The following is a 17,187-nucleotide window of genomic DNA, read 5'->3' as shown; positions in this document are numbered from 1 at the left end:
TAACGGAGAAAATCGGCATGTCTCCCGTCTTCTGCAGTTCCGTCCGGTTCAGGTACGCCGTCCTTTCGGCCTTATAGGGCCCAGGGTAGGCCTAAAGCACAGTCCTTTCCCCGACAGGCTGGCCCCAAAAAATCGGCCAAGCCCCGGAAGCAGGCCTGGAGTACCAGACGTCCGGCCCCTAAGCCAGATGACAAGCCTGCGGCCTGACGGTCCGGGCCTCCCTTTGGGGGATCCCAAGGTGGGAGGCCGCCTGCTGCAGTTCGCCCGGTGTTGGTCGGTCACCATGACAGACACTTGGGTTCTCGAGGTGGTCTCACACGGGTATGCCCTCTCCTTCCGGCACAGACCCCCGTCTCGATTCTTCACCACGGGTCTGCCATCAGACCGGAACAAAGCCGCGGAGCTGCGGAAGGTCTTGCACAATATGCTCCAGGCTGGAGTTATAGTGCCTGTTCCATTCTCCCAGAAGGGCCAGGGTTTCTATTCCAATCTCTTTTTGGTGCAGAAACCCAATGGGTCGTTTTGTCCGATACTCAACCTCAAAGCTCTCAACAAGTCTTTGCGGGTGCCGAAGTTTCGGATGGAGACCCTATGGTCCATCATTCTGGCACTGGAACCTGGGGACTACATGGTGTCATTGGACATACAGGACGCTTACCTGCATGTCCCTATTCTTTCGCGCCATCAGCAGTTCCTCAGGCTTGCAATCCGCAGCGATCACTTTCAGTTCCGGGCGTTACCTTTTGGCCTGGCGACAGCACCACGTGTTTTCACCAAGGTGATTGCGGTCATGGCGGCTTCCCTGCGGCTTCAGGATGTCCGCATGTTGCCGTACTTGGACGACCTTCTCTTAGTGGCAGGATCTCCGGAGCTCCTTCTACGCCACTTGGACCTGACCATTGCGGTACTGCAACGGCACGGCTGGTTAATAAACTGGCCGAAGTCCACCCTTATCCCGTCTCAGCGGATTCTGCACCTCGGAGCCTTATTGGACTCCGTACAGCAAAGGATCTTTGTGACGAGGGAAAAGATCTCTGCCTTGCAGTTGCGGGTGCGCAGTTGTCTACAGAGCCGCCGGGTGTCTCTACACTCGGCGATGAGGTTACTGGGTTCCATGGTGTCGGTTTTCGACATGGTGGAATATGCCCAGTTTCACTCCAGACCTCTGCAGCACCAAATGGAATGGACTGCCTCAGAGTCTAAAGTCCCAGACGATGGTGCGCACTCCGGAGGTTCGCCTGTCTCTTGCCTGGTGGTTGCAGACGACCCATCTCAACAAGGGTCGTCCGTTCTGGGTGGCGAATTGGGTCCTGTTAACAACGGACGCCAGTCTTCGGGGCTGGGGAGCAGTCTCGGGTCCACACTTGTTCCAGGGCAGGTGGACTCCGGCAGAAACAGAGCTTCCAATAAACATCTTGGAACTCCGAGCGGTTTTCAATGCTCTCCAGCAGGCGCACCGGGTTCTCCAAGGTCACCCAGTGCAGATCCAGTCGGACAACGCTACCACCGTGGCCTACATAAATCGGCAAGGAGGAACCCGAAGTCGGGCGGCTCTCGTGGAGCTGTCCCAAAACCTGGTATGGGCGCAATCTTCCGGCCATATCAGCAGTCTTCATCCCGGGAGTGCTAAACTGGGAGGTGGACTTTCTCAGTCGCCAGGACGTTCATCCGGGGGAATGGTCTCTGCACCCGGACGTGTTTCAACTGGTGGACAGGTGGCGTCTTCCAGAGATCGACCTCATGGCGTCCCGGCACAACAAAAAGTTGATGGTGTACGGGTCTCGCACAAGAGACGAAAAGGCGTCTCTGGTGGATGCTCTGTCCGTCCGGTGGACGTTCCGGTTCGCTTATCTGTTTCCTCTGGTTTCCCTTCTTCCGCGAGTGATCCGGAAATTCAAACAGGAAGGAGGGACGCTCCTGTTGATAGCTCCCGCATGGCCCAGACGGCACTGGTTCTCAGACCTGCAGGGTCTGTCCGTGGAAAGTCCTCTACGGTTACCGCTACGACCGGACCTTCTGTCACAGGGTCCTTGTCTTCACCCGGACCTGACTCGGCTGTCTTTGACGGCGTGGCTGTTGAGACGGCCATGTTGAGGTCCAGGGGGTTTTCCAGCTCTGTAGTGCGAACCATGCTAAGAGCTCGGAAACCGTCTTCCGCGAGAATATACCATCGCGTGTGGCATACGTTCTTCCAGTGGTGTCGACCGAGAGGTTATGCACCGCGGGAGTTTCATCTGTCTAGAGTGCTAGCCTTCTTACAAGCGGGACTAGACCATGGGCTTCGCCTTGCTTCTTTGAAGGTGCAGGTTTCTGCCCTGTCGGTCTGGTTTCATCGTAGGATTGCTACAATCCCTGATGTGTGCACCTTTATGCAAGGTGTTCTGCGAATTCAGCCGCCTTTTGTCCCACCTGTGGCACCTTGGGACTTGGCTGTCGTCCTGAGGGCTCTCCAGGGACCGCCGTTTGAACCACTGGGCTCAGTGGATCTTAAATGGCTAACAGCTAAGACTGTTTACCTTCTGGCCATAGCTTCGACCAGACGTGTTTCTGATTTAGGGGCTCTCTCTTGTAGACCCCCTTTCTTGATTTTTCATGGGAACAGGGCAGTGCTACGTACTCGTCCTGAATTTCTTCCCAAAGTTGTTTCCCAGTTTCATGTTAACGAGGAAATAGTTGTACCGGCTTTTAACTCACCTGGACTTTCAGTGGGTGAGGCCACTTTGGATGTTGTGCGGGCCTTAAGGACTTATGTTGACCGCCCTTCTTCGTTTAGGAAGTCGGACGCCTTGTTTGTCCTCTATGGCTTCCGTAAAAAGGGTTGGCCTGCTTCAAAGCAAACTTTGGCAGCCTGGATCCATATGGCGATTTCAGAAGCTTATCTTCATGAAGGCCTGCCGGTTCCTCCTTCTGTGAAGGCTCATTCCACTAGGTCTGTGGGTCCTTCATGGGCAGCTCGACGTGGTGCCTCTGCAGTCCAGATCTGCAAGGCGGCCACGTGGTCCTCTGTCCATACCTTTGTGAGGTATTACGCGTTTGACACCTTCGCCTCTCAGGATGCTTCCTTCGGGCGGCGGATTCTCCTTTCAGCACAGGAGCGTCCCCACCCTTAAAAGATACTGCTTTGGGACATCCCCAAGGTATCCTGTGGATACCCTATGGACCCTGAAGTAGAAAATATGAGATATGGTAAGAACTTACCCTTGTTATCTCTATTTCTACGAAGTCCATAGGGTTCCACAGGACTCCCACCCTGTCGCACTGTGCTGCAGATGGGCTTTGCTCTGGTCACCGGTTTTTCCGTCTCCCTCTGGTGAGAATGTGATTCTTGTGTGTGTCCAGATCTTTTTTCTCTCTCTTCCTTCTCCTCCTCCGGCCTATGGCTTGGTACGAAACTGAGATGCCTTTGCTCGGGGGCGGGGTATAGGAGGGGGACCCTAGTGCATCCTGGGAGGCTGAAAACTTAACTCTATGGTGCCTGATGCCTGACGTCATCACCTATACCCCAAGGTATCCTGTGGAACCCTATGGACTTCGTAGAAATAGAGATAACAAGGGTAAGTTCTTACAATATCTCATATTTTTATATAATTAGTCAAGTAGTCAGATTTCCTCTGTCAACTAGAGACATTGAAAGATAATTGTATTATTGTGTTAGTCTTCAGTGTTTTCTTTGTGTTGATTTTTTATTTGTTTATTTTTGCAACTTCTCAAACTGCCTATACTATAACTGTACTATAAGAGTTTTCATATTTACTTATTTGCCATACAGTGTTTAGGTGGCACATGTTATGTTGTGTGTTGCCTCTCTCCCCACCTCTGATCCCTCCCCTGTCACTCTCTTCTTACCCCCAACCCTCTGCCCCTCCTGACCTTTCCATCCTACCCTGCTGCCCCCCCCCCCCTCTCCTCTCTCTCTCTTTCCACCTCTCTCTTACATCCTCATCCTCCTTCCTCTTATTTTCTGGCAGCCAGATGCTTTGCGGTAGATGAACGATTAGAGAGCATTTCAAAGAATTGAGACCTTGGATTTTGCTAACGGCTACTTCTCTGAATTGGCAGCACTGTAATAAATTATTCTCACGCAAACATAGACAGTGTAAAGGGATGTTTTTTGTCTTTAGTATGAGTGCTGCAGATATCCTGTCAGTCTCCATTTATGGTCGGCATGACACTTTCTTGAAAAACGGTGTTGCGTTTTGGGCCAGAGAATTGACTGGCATACTTGCTCCTCTAAATAAAGATGAGATAATGCATTTATTATACTAATGTCTACATTAGAGAGATAATAATTTATTCCTGTGCTATCTGTCCGCCTGTCTCTTTGGTTGTTTGATGTGGCCACACCTTCATTATGATTAAGTGCAGCAGAATACATTCCCTATAGCCCATTGTAAATGAAAAGACTGTAAGCATCTAAGATACATGTTGATTTATGTAAAAGAGTGAAATATAATGTTTAACAATATATGTGTGTAACTATTTCAGCAGCTTAAAAGAACTGAAGATCTGAGTTACAGTGTATTCCGGGAGGAGGGGTCGGGTGTTAGAAGAATGCTGCGATCAGCCACCATTTGCATAGATTGGTGGCGCCGATAGTTTGCACAGCTATAGTACTGTCAGTGGATGGAAACCTTAACATATATATTTGGGAATGTTATCAGTATTTTACTTTGGGCAAGTTGCATTTTACGTTTTGGGGGTCCTGTAAGCTTCCTCAGCACTGACCTAAATAATATGGCAACTCGCGGCAGTAACGCGTGTCCGGTTTGTAAGCTCCCATTGGCTGTGAATTGAAATAATCTAAGCTGTTGTACAGAAGGATGATCATATGTAATTTGGGGTGTGATTATGGTAGATTCTAATAGACCTTTTACTTTAGGATCATCGCGGAAGGTGATCACTGAGCACTGGGAATGGCTGGAGAATAACCTGCTGCAGACTCTGGCAATCTTTGACAATGAGGACGACATCACCACCTTCGTCAAAGGGAAGATCCATGTAAGGCCTAGTGTTGGCAGTTTTATATCCACACCGAAGGGGAAAGTTTTTTTCTCTCTGTGCGGTCTGTGAGCTCGTTGAAGGCGCTGAGAGCCTGACATGGCTGACAGCACGGAGCATTCTATTGAAAGCAGAAGTGTGAAATGTGCTCATCTCTGCTAACAGTGCTGGCAGTCTGTGTTCTCAGTGATTTGTGATAATAAAGAGTGTGGAAGTATTTCAGTATATGACAGCCAGTCATTTTCCTGGGGATATTGTCATTTTTCAAAAGATTCTCAGGCCTGAATCTGAGTCGCACGCACTGGCGATATATCGGACGCAGTAGAGCGATTTGATTTCTTCTGTGCATGCATCTATTGCGCACTGTGCATGCGTTCCTATAGTGTGCACACAGAGCCGGAGATGCAATTGAGGCGGACGGGACGTGTACAGTAGACAATATATTGGACGATTTGTCTTTTCCGGACAAATCGGAGCGACATATCGTCCACACCGTCCAGTGTGTAAGCACTATTGCGCACTCCCGCGCGTCGTTTGTCGCATCTTCAGGTGTGGCTGCAGTGCAGGTCAATCTGAAGCTTCAAGGATTGACATCATGGTTCTGGATGCGGCAGGAGAACGGCATATCGGGCGATCTTACACCAGACCGTGCAGTGTGTACGGACCGCCCGATATACCATGCCGTAACATTTGCCGTCGCTGGGTGCAACCATCGTCTAATGCAGGGGTGGGCAATAAGCGGCCCTCCAACTGTTGTTAAACTACAAATCCCAGCATGCCTTGCAACAGTTTTAGCATGGCCAAATAGCAAAACTGTGGCAGGGCATGCTGGGATGTGTAGTTCTACAACAGTTGAGGGGCCACTTTTTGCCCACCCCTAGTTTAATGTGTACCCAGCTTCAGAAATGTGTTGATAATGTGGGGGGCGTAGGCAGGCAGCACATGCACAGAGATAGTCCGTCTTATCGGCGTGTTATGGGAGTGTCGCTGAAAGTTGTTGCGTATATCACTCACATAGGAGCCCATACTTGGGTGAAGAAACTGCACCTGCCATAGATGCATCAATCGGTATTGAATCGTCTACGCACGCTGACAGTGGGCGCCTCATTCCTTGCACATTCAGACTCACAGTTGTGCACCAGGGAAGGACACTGTATTGGCATTTGCATTAAGTCACAGACTGGCAACCGCTAAAATCCGTAGACCCGACAATTCGACTCAGCCAGCTCCTTGTGTCATAGGCGAACTGAGCACAGTCCCTACAATAACCCCAGAGAAAACGCCTTATTGTCTAGTGAGGTTCTTAGTGTGAGTCAGGAGTCACAGGTTACAGACCTTTTATTATGTTTTATTGTCTTGTTCTGTCTTCAGTAATACCCAAGTACAAGTGCCAGCCTTAGATTACCGAGGTAATTCGGCTTTGATTTAAAATGTGCATGAACGGTTTATTTTAATGTAATCAGTCTTATGAATAAATAATGAACTTATTTGATGACTACTGTTCTTAATGGCAGAGCCATAGTTATTAAAGAGGGCATTATTTTTGTATTTATTCTCAGATGTGCCTGATTATCTTGGTTGCTGTTAGATATTTATGCTGATATAATCTCCTTGTATTAATGCTGTCTGTGTGCCTTATGCACGTACCGATGAGAAGGCTTAGTAACACAAATGCTTTTTTTTTTTTGCACTATGCCATAATTCTGCTGGTTCTTGGAAACTAGGTATTTTAGTGTTTTTTTTCCAGAGGGCAATTCTTTAAATTCAAGCAAAGCAGTAGTAGGACTATGTTACACATGGGTGCAGAGCCGTAACTATACTTTTTGGTGCCCTATGCCAGAAAGATCATTGGAGCCCCCCTATTTTTTCAAATAGGGACATAACGCACCCGAAAAAAAGGGCATGGCATCACGGGGGAAGGGCCAGGGACGAGATAGGAGATGCTGGGGATAAAATAAGAGGAAGCTACAAGTGAGAATGATAATAAACAGAAAATTGACTGGCCCAAACAGCGTCCCCTGCCCTGTGGTGCCCTGTGCCATGGCACTGGTCGCACCACCCTAGTTACGGCCCTGCATGGGTGCATTCATCTCGGTAGAACCAAGGTACACGTACAAATCCCTGTTCACTTCGTTTGACCGTTTGAGGTCTATTAATTGTATTTCCTTTGAGTTCATAAACAAGACAGCATTGATTATTGTATAATGGTAACTTAGTTGTATTTCTATTTTGAAGAGTCTGGTTATATCCTTGCTCTCATTTATTACTTAGGAAACCATTATTTACAAACATGCACTTCTGCAGCAACCAACAGACACCAATCAGCAAAAAGCTTTGATTGACATGGAACAATTCAGACCACCTCTCTAGGTGGCGCTGTTGCTGTCTTTGTAAACTTCTATTCCTTCTAATGAGGCCACAATATGGCAGCTCGCGCTGTATAGTCTCTTAAATGTGGGGTGAAGGCAAGCAATCATTAAAAGCACTTGCTATGCCTATGCAAAGCTATCTGAATGAGGTTGATAAACTGCTTTGTAACTTTTAATGGAAGGGTATAATTGCGGAGGAGAACAAGAGCCTGCTGCCCAAGGATGAAGAGGATCCTGGGAAGTTCAAGGAGGCTGAGCTGAAAATGCGGAAGCAGTTTGGAATGCCTGAGGGGGAGAAGCTGGTCAATTATTACTCCTGCAGCTACTGGAAAGGACGTGTTCCCCGGCAAGGCTGGCTCTACTTGTCTGTCAATCATCTCTGCTTCTATTCCTTTTTGTTAGGGAAAGAAGGTGAGACATCCATCTTATTTATTACAATCAGAATTAAATACACGTATTCCCATGTCAGGTTCCACCACCAAATCCTGACTGTATTCCTGGACCAAAACAGGAGAGGGCACATCTTAGAGGCCTGGCAGGGAAGGCTTATAGCCATTTATCACTTAGCAGAAACATATGATTGCAGTACCAGTTGTGTACGGCAGATACTGGCTCTTATCCTGTAGTTGTATTGGGAAGCATTGTGCAAGTTGCATATTTCTAGGTGCCCAACATAAGAGGATGTAATTAAGACAAATAGTGATGTGGCCTCACTCTCGGATATACTTCATTTAGGGCAAAACTAATTCTAAGTTGTATTTTAGAATAAATGAAATGAAAACTTTAAAAGGGACGGCATTAAAATGGCAGGAGGTCGGAGACTGATTCATTGTATATAGCTTCTCAGAATACGCTTCAGGCTTTTCTGCTTCCCAAGGATGAGAACGTAGTAGAGGCACTTTAGTTGCACCAGTTGAAGTTAGGCCACATATAGGCATCGTTGGAAGAGCTGAGGTCCGGTGTTCTTTGGAAGTTAGATCCATCGTCTTAAGCTGGGTAGACGTTAAGCGATATATTGTATGATATATCGTTCTTGCGTAGAGCGGAACGATGTATCGGCCACATTGCTCAATGTGTATGCACAGCAGATCGGAAGATCCGGTGGCCGACACTCTGGATGCGACAAGGGAACCACATATGGGGAGGTCGTACACTACATCGTGCAGTGTGTACAGACCACCCGATATATCGTGCCTTCGCTGGGTACACACATCGTCTATAGCGTGTGCCCAGCATTAGATTGTGACTGTTTGGCTACGCAGCAGCCCTCTCATGTTCTGTTATAGTGTATACTCCTCTAGTGTTAGTGTTTTTTTTAACTAAAGACTCTGTGCAATGTTAAGAAGCTGCAAGGAATGTTTAAGGTCAGCTCAAGTAAAAACAAAGTATGTGGTATTTATCCTGCATTTTGTGCAATTAGTTATTCTCTTGTTTGACAACCGACATGTAAAAGTAGGTGCTAAATTGACAAGCTCTTCAGGGAGGTTTTTATATCATCTTTGTAAGCAGAGATCCACAACACGGTAATGTGGACTGATTATACTGACTTCTGATATTTTCATGCAAGAAAATATATAGAAAGACCATATAATGGAAGTAGCACATGATTTGCATGAAAGCTGTAATAAACGTATGTACACACTTTAGTGGAGGATGCTTTCTGTTCTCATTAGACTTTCTGTCTATACCAACAACAAACTGACTATTCCTATTTGCAGTTCAGGCCTTGTAGGAGACAGGATTTTTTCTTTGCTGCATTAAAGACTATTACGATTATGTAACAAATGAGCTGAGTCACTGAAGCAGATTACTCGTTTTGTGAGCTTTTTATTCTCCTGTGTAACTTTACTTCTTTCAGTGACCCTGATTATCCAGTGGCTTGATGTTACTCAGCTAGAAAAGAACGCCACCCTGCTTTTCCCAGAATGCATCAAAGTCAGCACGCGGGACAACGAGTACTTTTTCTCCATGTTTCTTAACATCAGTGAGACCTTCAAGCTGATGGAGCAGCTAGCCAACATCGCCATGAGACAGCTCCTGGACAACGAGGACTTCCTCGAGGACCGGACTTTGACCAAACCTACACGTCCACTCAAAAACATCTCTGCTCTGAAAAGGTGTGCACTTTGCACTAACAAGTGGCATATTGGCCACCTTCAGGGGGGAGGTCTTACAGCACTTTGTTTTGAGGTTTCACTTACCATTAGTACCCTGCTGTAACTGATAAGTCCTACTGGTGCTACTTGGCTGCTAGACACCCTCCAACTGGAAGAGGTCACTTTGTGGCCCCCATTGTAGGAGAATCAATGCCACTAGTAGGCTCTTGCAGTGCCACCTGGAACTGCTTGCGTCTGTTGCAGTGCTGTAGTTGCAGGTTACTCTGTCTGGATCCTCCTGTTTATTTAAACCAGGATTGCTGGGTAATGAGAAGAACATTGTCTAACAATGCTAGGTTTAACACAGTACAGCCGGGGGTGTGTTCGTGCTCATCTCTAGGTTACAGGAATACACTAGGTTTAGGCCTATTGCATGGAATAAAGTAGATGGAACAGTGATGTTTATTTGTTCAGCAATAACTCAGAGATGTTAAACACAACACCTACTTTATGGTAGTCAATGTTACACACATTATAGGTGGTGCACAGACCAACAAACAAATGTTGGCAAGATATAATACAGCATCCAGTCTCTTTAACCAGGCCACTTGCCTTGCAGGTGAATCATCCTGATCATGCTCTTAATTTAACATTATACTCCATGGCAGTAGGGTGTGTTCTGCTCCCTGTCTACTCGCTGCCAGTGTGTAGGGGGAGAAGGAGCTCATCCCACTTAGCTTTCTTGCTCAGCTCAGTCTTGGTTGGGAGATTTATTGTCTGGCTTACACAACTTCCCTGAGCTGGACTCCCCGAGTTCTGGTGCCTCCTCCAAGCCAATTAGAGCTCCAATATGATAGTGTCTAGATATCAGACCACCAGTCTTACTTCTGCTACAGCCAGAGATTTCTTAACTGTAGGCTCCCTTAGACCTTTAGGAAGGCAAAGCAACATCAGATTCATTAGGATAGTGCCCAGATATCAGACCACCAGTCTTCTGCTACAGCCAGAGATTTCTGAGCTTTCCCTTAGGATCCCTGAGACCTCTAGGAGGGAAGTGCATAATCAGATTCATTAGAATCTCTCCACCGGTGGTAGAGGAAAAGGGGTATGTCTCCTCTGCTCTCTAGTTGCACTATAATTCAGTAGACACAATGAATAGAACATGTACAGCAGCGGATGTATGGTGAGGGGTGATGGGTAAGGGAGACCTGGTCACAGCATAGAAACCTGTGCCAATATCATCTCCCTTCATGTGAGGTCTCTAATGGTTTCTGAAATGATGTCCTGTGTACTTTCATATATCTTGACTATCTTACCAGTATCCTGTCTATCTTGTCAGAGACCTGGATGCCAGGGCAAAGAATGAACAGTACCGGGCTACTTTCCGACTTCCCAGAGACGAGCGGCTGGATGGGCACACAGACTGCACTCTGTGGACGCCGTTTGCCAAGATGCATATCCCGGGCCAAATGTTTGTTTCCAACAACTACATCTGCTTTGCCAGCAAGGAAGAGGAGGCCTGTCACCTAATTATACCTCTCCGTGAAGTGAGTGCGGGATGCTGACCTGGGTGTCATGGTTTTGTGGAATCCATGAAAGAGCTCACATGTGCCTAGATAAATGCAGCTCACCTACATCTGTGCCCAGAACGCAATGAGTGAGGATGTTCCCTCACTCATTGTGCCACATATAACTCATGGGGCCCAAAATAGAGCCGCTGCTAAAACTGGAACACCAGGTGCTCCAACCCCAGCAGATGAGGAGCACAATGTATATTTATAGGGACTATACATTACTGTATTCAAATAATCAGTCAGCTATTTTTATCTTGGTTGCCCATATAAGTATCCGGCAGAGCTCCGCTGTGTTTTATGCACTAGATGCAATTTTATCCAAGAAGCATCCCAGAGCAATTAAGATATACCACTCAGCTATTTAACTTATTTGCCTGTCTACCAAAAGTAATTAAGTATATGTGTTTTAAAGCCGTTAACAGCGTGAGTAAAGATGGCCGCACACTGTGCTATATGCCAGCCTACATCGGCCATTTGACTCAACTTCATGTTATTTGTTTCTCCATGGCTTTAATGTCCAGTAATGATCCTACCAAAATCTGTAGGATCATTATTGGATATTGGTGGTATATGCCATCTGTGGATGACTTCAATTTGTGTGTGGTTATCTTCTGGCCGCACTAACATTCTGCAGTAACGCCAGACGTGATCGGTAGCTTGGCCTGAGAGCTGAAGATCTATATAACTTTATATACTATGTACATCATAGTCTTCCTGTGTCAGGACAACCCAGGTCCTAGGTGACTTTACTACCAGCTCATAAACTGAAACTCAAAACTTTCATTTGTAATGCACAATTTCTCTGAACCACAGGTAACCATAGTGGAGAAGGCCGACAGTTCCAGTGTGCTGCCCAGCCCTTTGTCTATCAGCACTAAAGGGAAAATGACTTTTCTATTCGCCAATCTAAAAGACAGGAACTTCCTGGTAGAACGCATCTCCGATTTCCTACAGAAGACATCACTGCAGAAAGCTGGAGGAGACAATGGCGGGAACCACCGAGATGCCACAAGGAAAGGAAGTAGGGGGACTAACGTATATGAGGTGCACAGGAGTCTGCTACTTCCTCCAATTTCATAGTTTCTAAAGGAGCAATACATTCTAAAAGCAAACTACTCGCATTAAAGTAACCCCGACACCCAAGTTTTATATAGGTTTTTGTCCCATTTCTACATTTTGTGTAATCTGTGGAATGTAAAGACAATGGGGACATTTATAAAAAATTGGTGCACAGAAACGTGATGCTGTAACCGATAGCAACCAGTCAGACTAATGAAATCTGTTTGTCTGTGTTACGTTACATTTTCCCTGTGCGCCAGTTTCAATAACCGCCCCCCAATAAGTCCGGATAACTGAATATTATCCTAATTATTTTATTGCACTAACAATGCAACTGTATGAGTACACAGTGACTCGCTGACATAGTTGGTTTTAGAAAGGGGGATACAGTTGCTTGGCCATAAATATCTGAATCAGTCGTTAGAAGCAATGAATGTGCAGCTAGTCTTATTAATTAAAGAGGTTCTTGTTTCTGTTACTCTTCCTCCCCCCCGATAGACCACAAAGCTTGTGTCCAGTAATCCATCTGATGATTGTTCCAACATCCCTCCGACGCCTAGCAGCGGTGACGCACCGACCACCTCTCATGGACTTCTGAAACTTTTCCCGAGAGAGTCTACCGAAGACCTGAGTCCGAAATGGGTAATAGATATCTGTTCTCTAAGCGATTAGTTATATCCTCCTCACTATAGGATGTCAAAAATTAAAAGTGGATTCTGGTTTAGATGAGGATAAAAAAAGGAAAGATTAATGGAGGATGGGAATTATTTATTGACAGATGAGATGCCCTGCTCTAGGCTAGCACCTGTAATGACCCCTCTCCCACCTGCGCCACCTCCTCCTACCCTGCTCACAGCCAATGATATTGCCACCTATAGACAAAAAAAATGGACTCCTTTCCTCATACCTCCCACATCCCAATTCACTTCCCAATCAACGCATCGTTCTGACCAGTAACCAAGGACGTCTCTGCATCTCACACTACAACCTGCTCCCTTCATCCTAATCAGTCCCAATTTCCTCTCTCCCTCTCCTCTAGCACATTTCTATCCTCCTCTACACAAGTGCTGATCTTACCGATATGATAGAAGCTCCCACTTGACACAGCCTCTCTCTACTACTACTATTACTACCACTGCTTTAGTTTTCTCCAACTGTTTGTCCCCAAACAACTAACTAAATTCAATCATTTACTGTAACTCAAAATATTTCCAGAATATAGAAATGCTGGAATTCCCTACCACTCCCAATCAGACTCTCCCACAGCCTTCAAATCTTCATATGCTCTCTAAGAAGCCATTGGAACTTTGCTTACTCCCACCTATACTACTCACACTTGTACACTGCCCCAATCTCTACTCTGAACCCCTATCGCTTCTTTTACCCCACTATCAGATTTGCCCATTTACCCCATTAGATTGTAAACCGAAGTTTTCATTATCAATTTTAACCTGCCTGATAGACCCCACTCCATTTGTCTTGTTATATAAAACGTACCTGACTTCTAATCCAATGACTCCGGCACATCCTACAGGTGGTCGATCGGACAGAGATCTGGGGAATTTGGAGGCCAAGTTCTTTAACCTATTCCTCGAACCATTCCGTCCTGCTGAAAGAGGCCACCACACAATAGCCTCTTTCAGCAGGATAATGTGCCCTGCCACAATGCAAAACTTGTTTAGGAATGGTTTTAGGAACATAACAGAGAGTTTAAGGTGATGACTTGGCCTCCAAATTCTCCAGATCTCAATCTGATCGGGCATCTGTGGGATGTGCTGGAAATACAAGTCGGAGCCATGGAGTCCCCACCTTACAACTTACAGGACCTAAAGGATCTTATGCTAACGTCTTCAGAGGTCCACGCCTCGACGGGTCAGAGCTGTTTTGGTGGCATGAGGGGGACCTACACATTATAAAACAGGCAGTGATAGGTGTAAATATAAAGTGGAAAACATTCTATAAGTAGACCATTATGGTGCGTACACACTGTGCGATAAAGTGGACGACTGAACGATAACGATATCGTTCAGTCGTCCACTTTATCGTCCATTTTTAACACCAAAAAGATGAACGATGAGGACGACGCGCGTTCCCACGGATCGTTCGTCATCATCCTGCTGACATGCAGGCCAACCTGACGATCTCGTCAGATTGCTGCATGTCAGGGAATTGGGGAGAGAGCCAGGCGCTGAACGATATCGTTAATGATATCGTTCAGCGGCTGTGCTCAATGTCATGAACGACATTGAGCACAGCCTGCCGGGGACAACACTACACGATATCGCTCAGGGAGCATATCGTGTAGTGTGTACCCACCATTACTCTCTAGCATTCAACCATTCCCAGTGCCATAGCCAGCGTTCCCTGAGCCTGGCAAGGCCACGCCCCCTCCGTATGACATCATGTAGAGGGAGCGGGTGATTACAGCAATGCCTGAAGCATCCTCAGGATGCTCCAGGGTGCTGTAAGGGCAGCGTTGTAACCGTCTGGAGCGTCCTAAGCGCGCTCCAGATGGCACCGCTGCAGAGATTCTGGCAGCAGGGTGCTGTTACAGACACCCTGCTAGCCAGATGCAGGAGCTGTGAGTGAGCGGCGGTGCCGCCCACAGAGTGCTGTGCTCTGTGCGTCCGCACAGCTTGTGCACACCCTTAGTTACGGCCCTGACCATTCCTATATATTTAGCTAATCTTACCACAATCTACTCGCAGTCGGTTATTTTTTCTTCTTTTTAAAATGTTCAGTTTGACTGTTTGTCTCTTATCTAGCTGTGACGCTGGAAACCTGATATATATAAAATGTAATTTAGGAAAATAATGAATATGTGGGATAAATATACAGAGCTCTTCAAAGATGAGTATCTACTGCAAATACTGATCTCTGTAATATTATTGGTTTATGTTCATTTCCCTCCGTTGAAGGATGGAAAGACAATCATGAAGTGTACAAATATCTATAAAAGTCAGCAACAAACATTCAGTCTGTTTTCAGTAAAGTTAAAAAAAAAAAAAAAAAAAGGGGGGTGTGTTGAAAAACAATTACCCTTTGCAGTGTTGTGCATTATGCAGAGTTAGTAGATAACCTTTTTTTTCTTCTCTAGGCCAAGGAGAAAATGAAAGAGGAGTCTTGGAACATCCATTTTTTTGAGTATGGTCGCGGGATGTGTATGTACCGAACTTCAAAGACCCGGGAACTGGTGCTGAAAGGAATTCCGGAGAATTTACGAGGAGAGCTTTGGCTCTTGTTCTCAGGTAAGACAGATTCCTTCAGTACTTGTATCACTAGGTATGAATGCATGAGGAATGGTGTATATGAGCATACATTAATCCTTTGGTCAACTGACAGCTAAGCAAAGAAAGAGACATTTGCACTGGAAGTACATAAGCTGTTACCTGTGTCAGGGTCTTTATTTCCTGTTTAGCTGAAGATCGGCAGGTGTTTTTGTAGCGTGGTCTTTTTAGCTTATTTGAACCTTCAAAGTTCTATCCAGGGATCCCCATAGGTTCCCTATGGAGGCTCTGAGTACTGAATGGTGGTTTAGGTGATTGGCTGCCTGGGGAAGCTGTGTGTGATCCAAGGGTTGGTTCAAAACTGCAGGTGAGTGCTCACTCCCCCATGCTTTACCATACTGCAGGTAGCTGACAGCTGTCACTAGGATGTCATCATGAACAGAGCAGTGTGTCACGGAATCTATTGGTGCACTAAAGCTTTAATGTCATGAACACCTAGCTTTTATAGAAATAGGCTGCCGTGCTGTTTGAAACATAGGGCCTGATTCAGACCCGCTCGCGAGCGGGTCGATGGTGGCCTAGTGCGCATGCGCACGACGGGGCCGGCTCCGTCGTGCGCATGCGCGAGACCCGGATAGCGACGGGCAAACCGTCGCTCGCTCCGGGTCTCGTATCAAAGGGGGCGTGCTGTCGATGTTGAGTGACAGCACGCCCCCTTTGGTGGGCGGGCCGGGGGCGTGGCTGCCCATGGGAACGCCTACCGTCTGGGGCCGGCCCCACTGACATCACAAGTGATGTCAGTGGGAGTGCTTTCGGCTCTGTTAGAGCCGAAAGCACTCTAGGGCTTGTGGCAACGAGACCCTACAACAAGGGTCTCGTCGCAAGCACGATGGTCATGATGGTCTTGACCATCGCGACAATCTTCCTGGCCGCTCGCTATAGCTGTGGGTGGTCTATAGCAGAAGGCCGGCCCTGATTCAGAGCGAGCGCTCTGTCAGAGCATCCGGCTCTGAATCAGGCCCACAGTTCTAACCTATTGTGACATGGAGAGCTGCTGACGTGGCTGGGTGAGCTTTCAGAGACACTCCACATTCATCCAAGCCTCTTAGTCCTGAGAGGACGGGTAGTGTAGAGAAAGCTGAAGTCGCTGGGTTACAGATGGTAGAATTGTATATGAGGAAGGTGACGTCCATGAACCGCAGACACCAAAAAATGTTTTTGAAGCACCAACAAGATCCAATGTTTGCACATGGTGGCTTTATGGAGGCTGTATACAGGTGTGGTCCCTTAGCCCTGGTTGTGTTCACCTTTAGCAGAATTGCTGATTGTGCTGTAAGTTCTATATAGAAGTATTACATCATCCAGGGTGCTCTGGTTCTGTAAGATGATATTAGTGCACTGCCACCTGTCATCTGCAGCCGGTATTGCAGCAGATCACCACAGTGGTTTTAATGCAACAGTCATTAGGTTTTAAGCTCAGAATCTGCCAGGAATTGGGATGCTCCCTTTTAGAAACCAGAACATAAACATGCTGCATATCATATTAATCAGCAAAGTCTGCTTGTGAGTCCTAGTCGCATCATATTGCTAATAAGACGCATTTGTGGCAAAAAAGACGCCCAGCGCTAGCTGAGTCGCGCGGAAGCCAGCGATTCTCATGCGCTCTGTGTTACATGACTCGTAATGCAGGGAGGATAGACAAAGAAGGACATATATCTGTAGGACGTTATCTGTGATCATTGCAAACAGGAAAAGAGTCCTAGCCACTGAAACAGTACGCAGATTCTATTGGTTGGATTAAAAAATCAGTAGAGGACAATTTGTCATTAGGGAAAATGTATAGAATCTATCATGATTAACACAA

General features: G+C 46.6%; 1 protein-coding gene across 2 annotated transcripts in view; it reads left to right on the top strand.

Moving 5' to 3' along the window:
* Positions 1 to 17,187, top strand: part of TBC1D9B (TBC1 domain family member 9B) — an 81,073-nt gene that overhangs the window by 12,792 nt on the left and 51,094 nt on the right. For both annotated transcript variants that reach the window (XM_088454756.1, XM_088454755.1), the window contains exons 3-9: positions 4,880 to 4,998; positions 7,550 to 7,778; positions 9,226 to 9,484; positions 10,803 to 11,010; positions 11,851 to 12,081; positions 12,595 to 12,738; positions 15,194 to 15,344. In XM_088454756.1, coding sequence (XP_088310882.1) covers positions 4,880 to 4,998; positions 7,550 to 7,778; positions 9,226 to 9,484; positions 10,803 to 11,010; positions 11,851 to 12,081; positions 12,595 to 12,738; positions 15,194 to 15,344 — 1,341 coding nt within the window. The remainder of the gene's footprint in view (positions 1 to 4,879; positions 4,999 to 7,549; positions 7,779 to 9,225; positions 9,485 to 10,802; positions 11,011 to 11,850; positions 12,082 to 12,594; positions 12,739 to 15,193; positions 15,345 to 17,187) is intronic.

The sequence above is a fragment of the Taudactylus pleione genome, unplaced genomic scaffold (genome assembly GCF_031769625.1).
Source record: "Taudactylus pleione unplaced genomic scaffold, aTauple2 ptg000629l, whole genome shotgun sequence".
In the NCBI taxonomy this organism is placed as follows: domain Eukaryota; kingdom Metazoa; phylum Chordata; class Amphibia; order Anura; family Myobatrachidae; genus Taudactylus; species Taudactylus pleione.
Note: the sequence above shows the minus strand (reverse complement) of the source record. Positions and strands in the feature narration are given on the sequence as shown.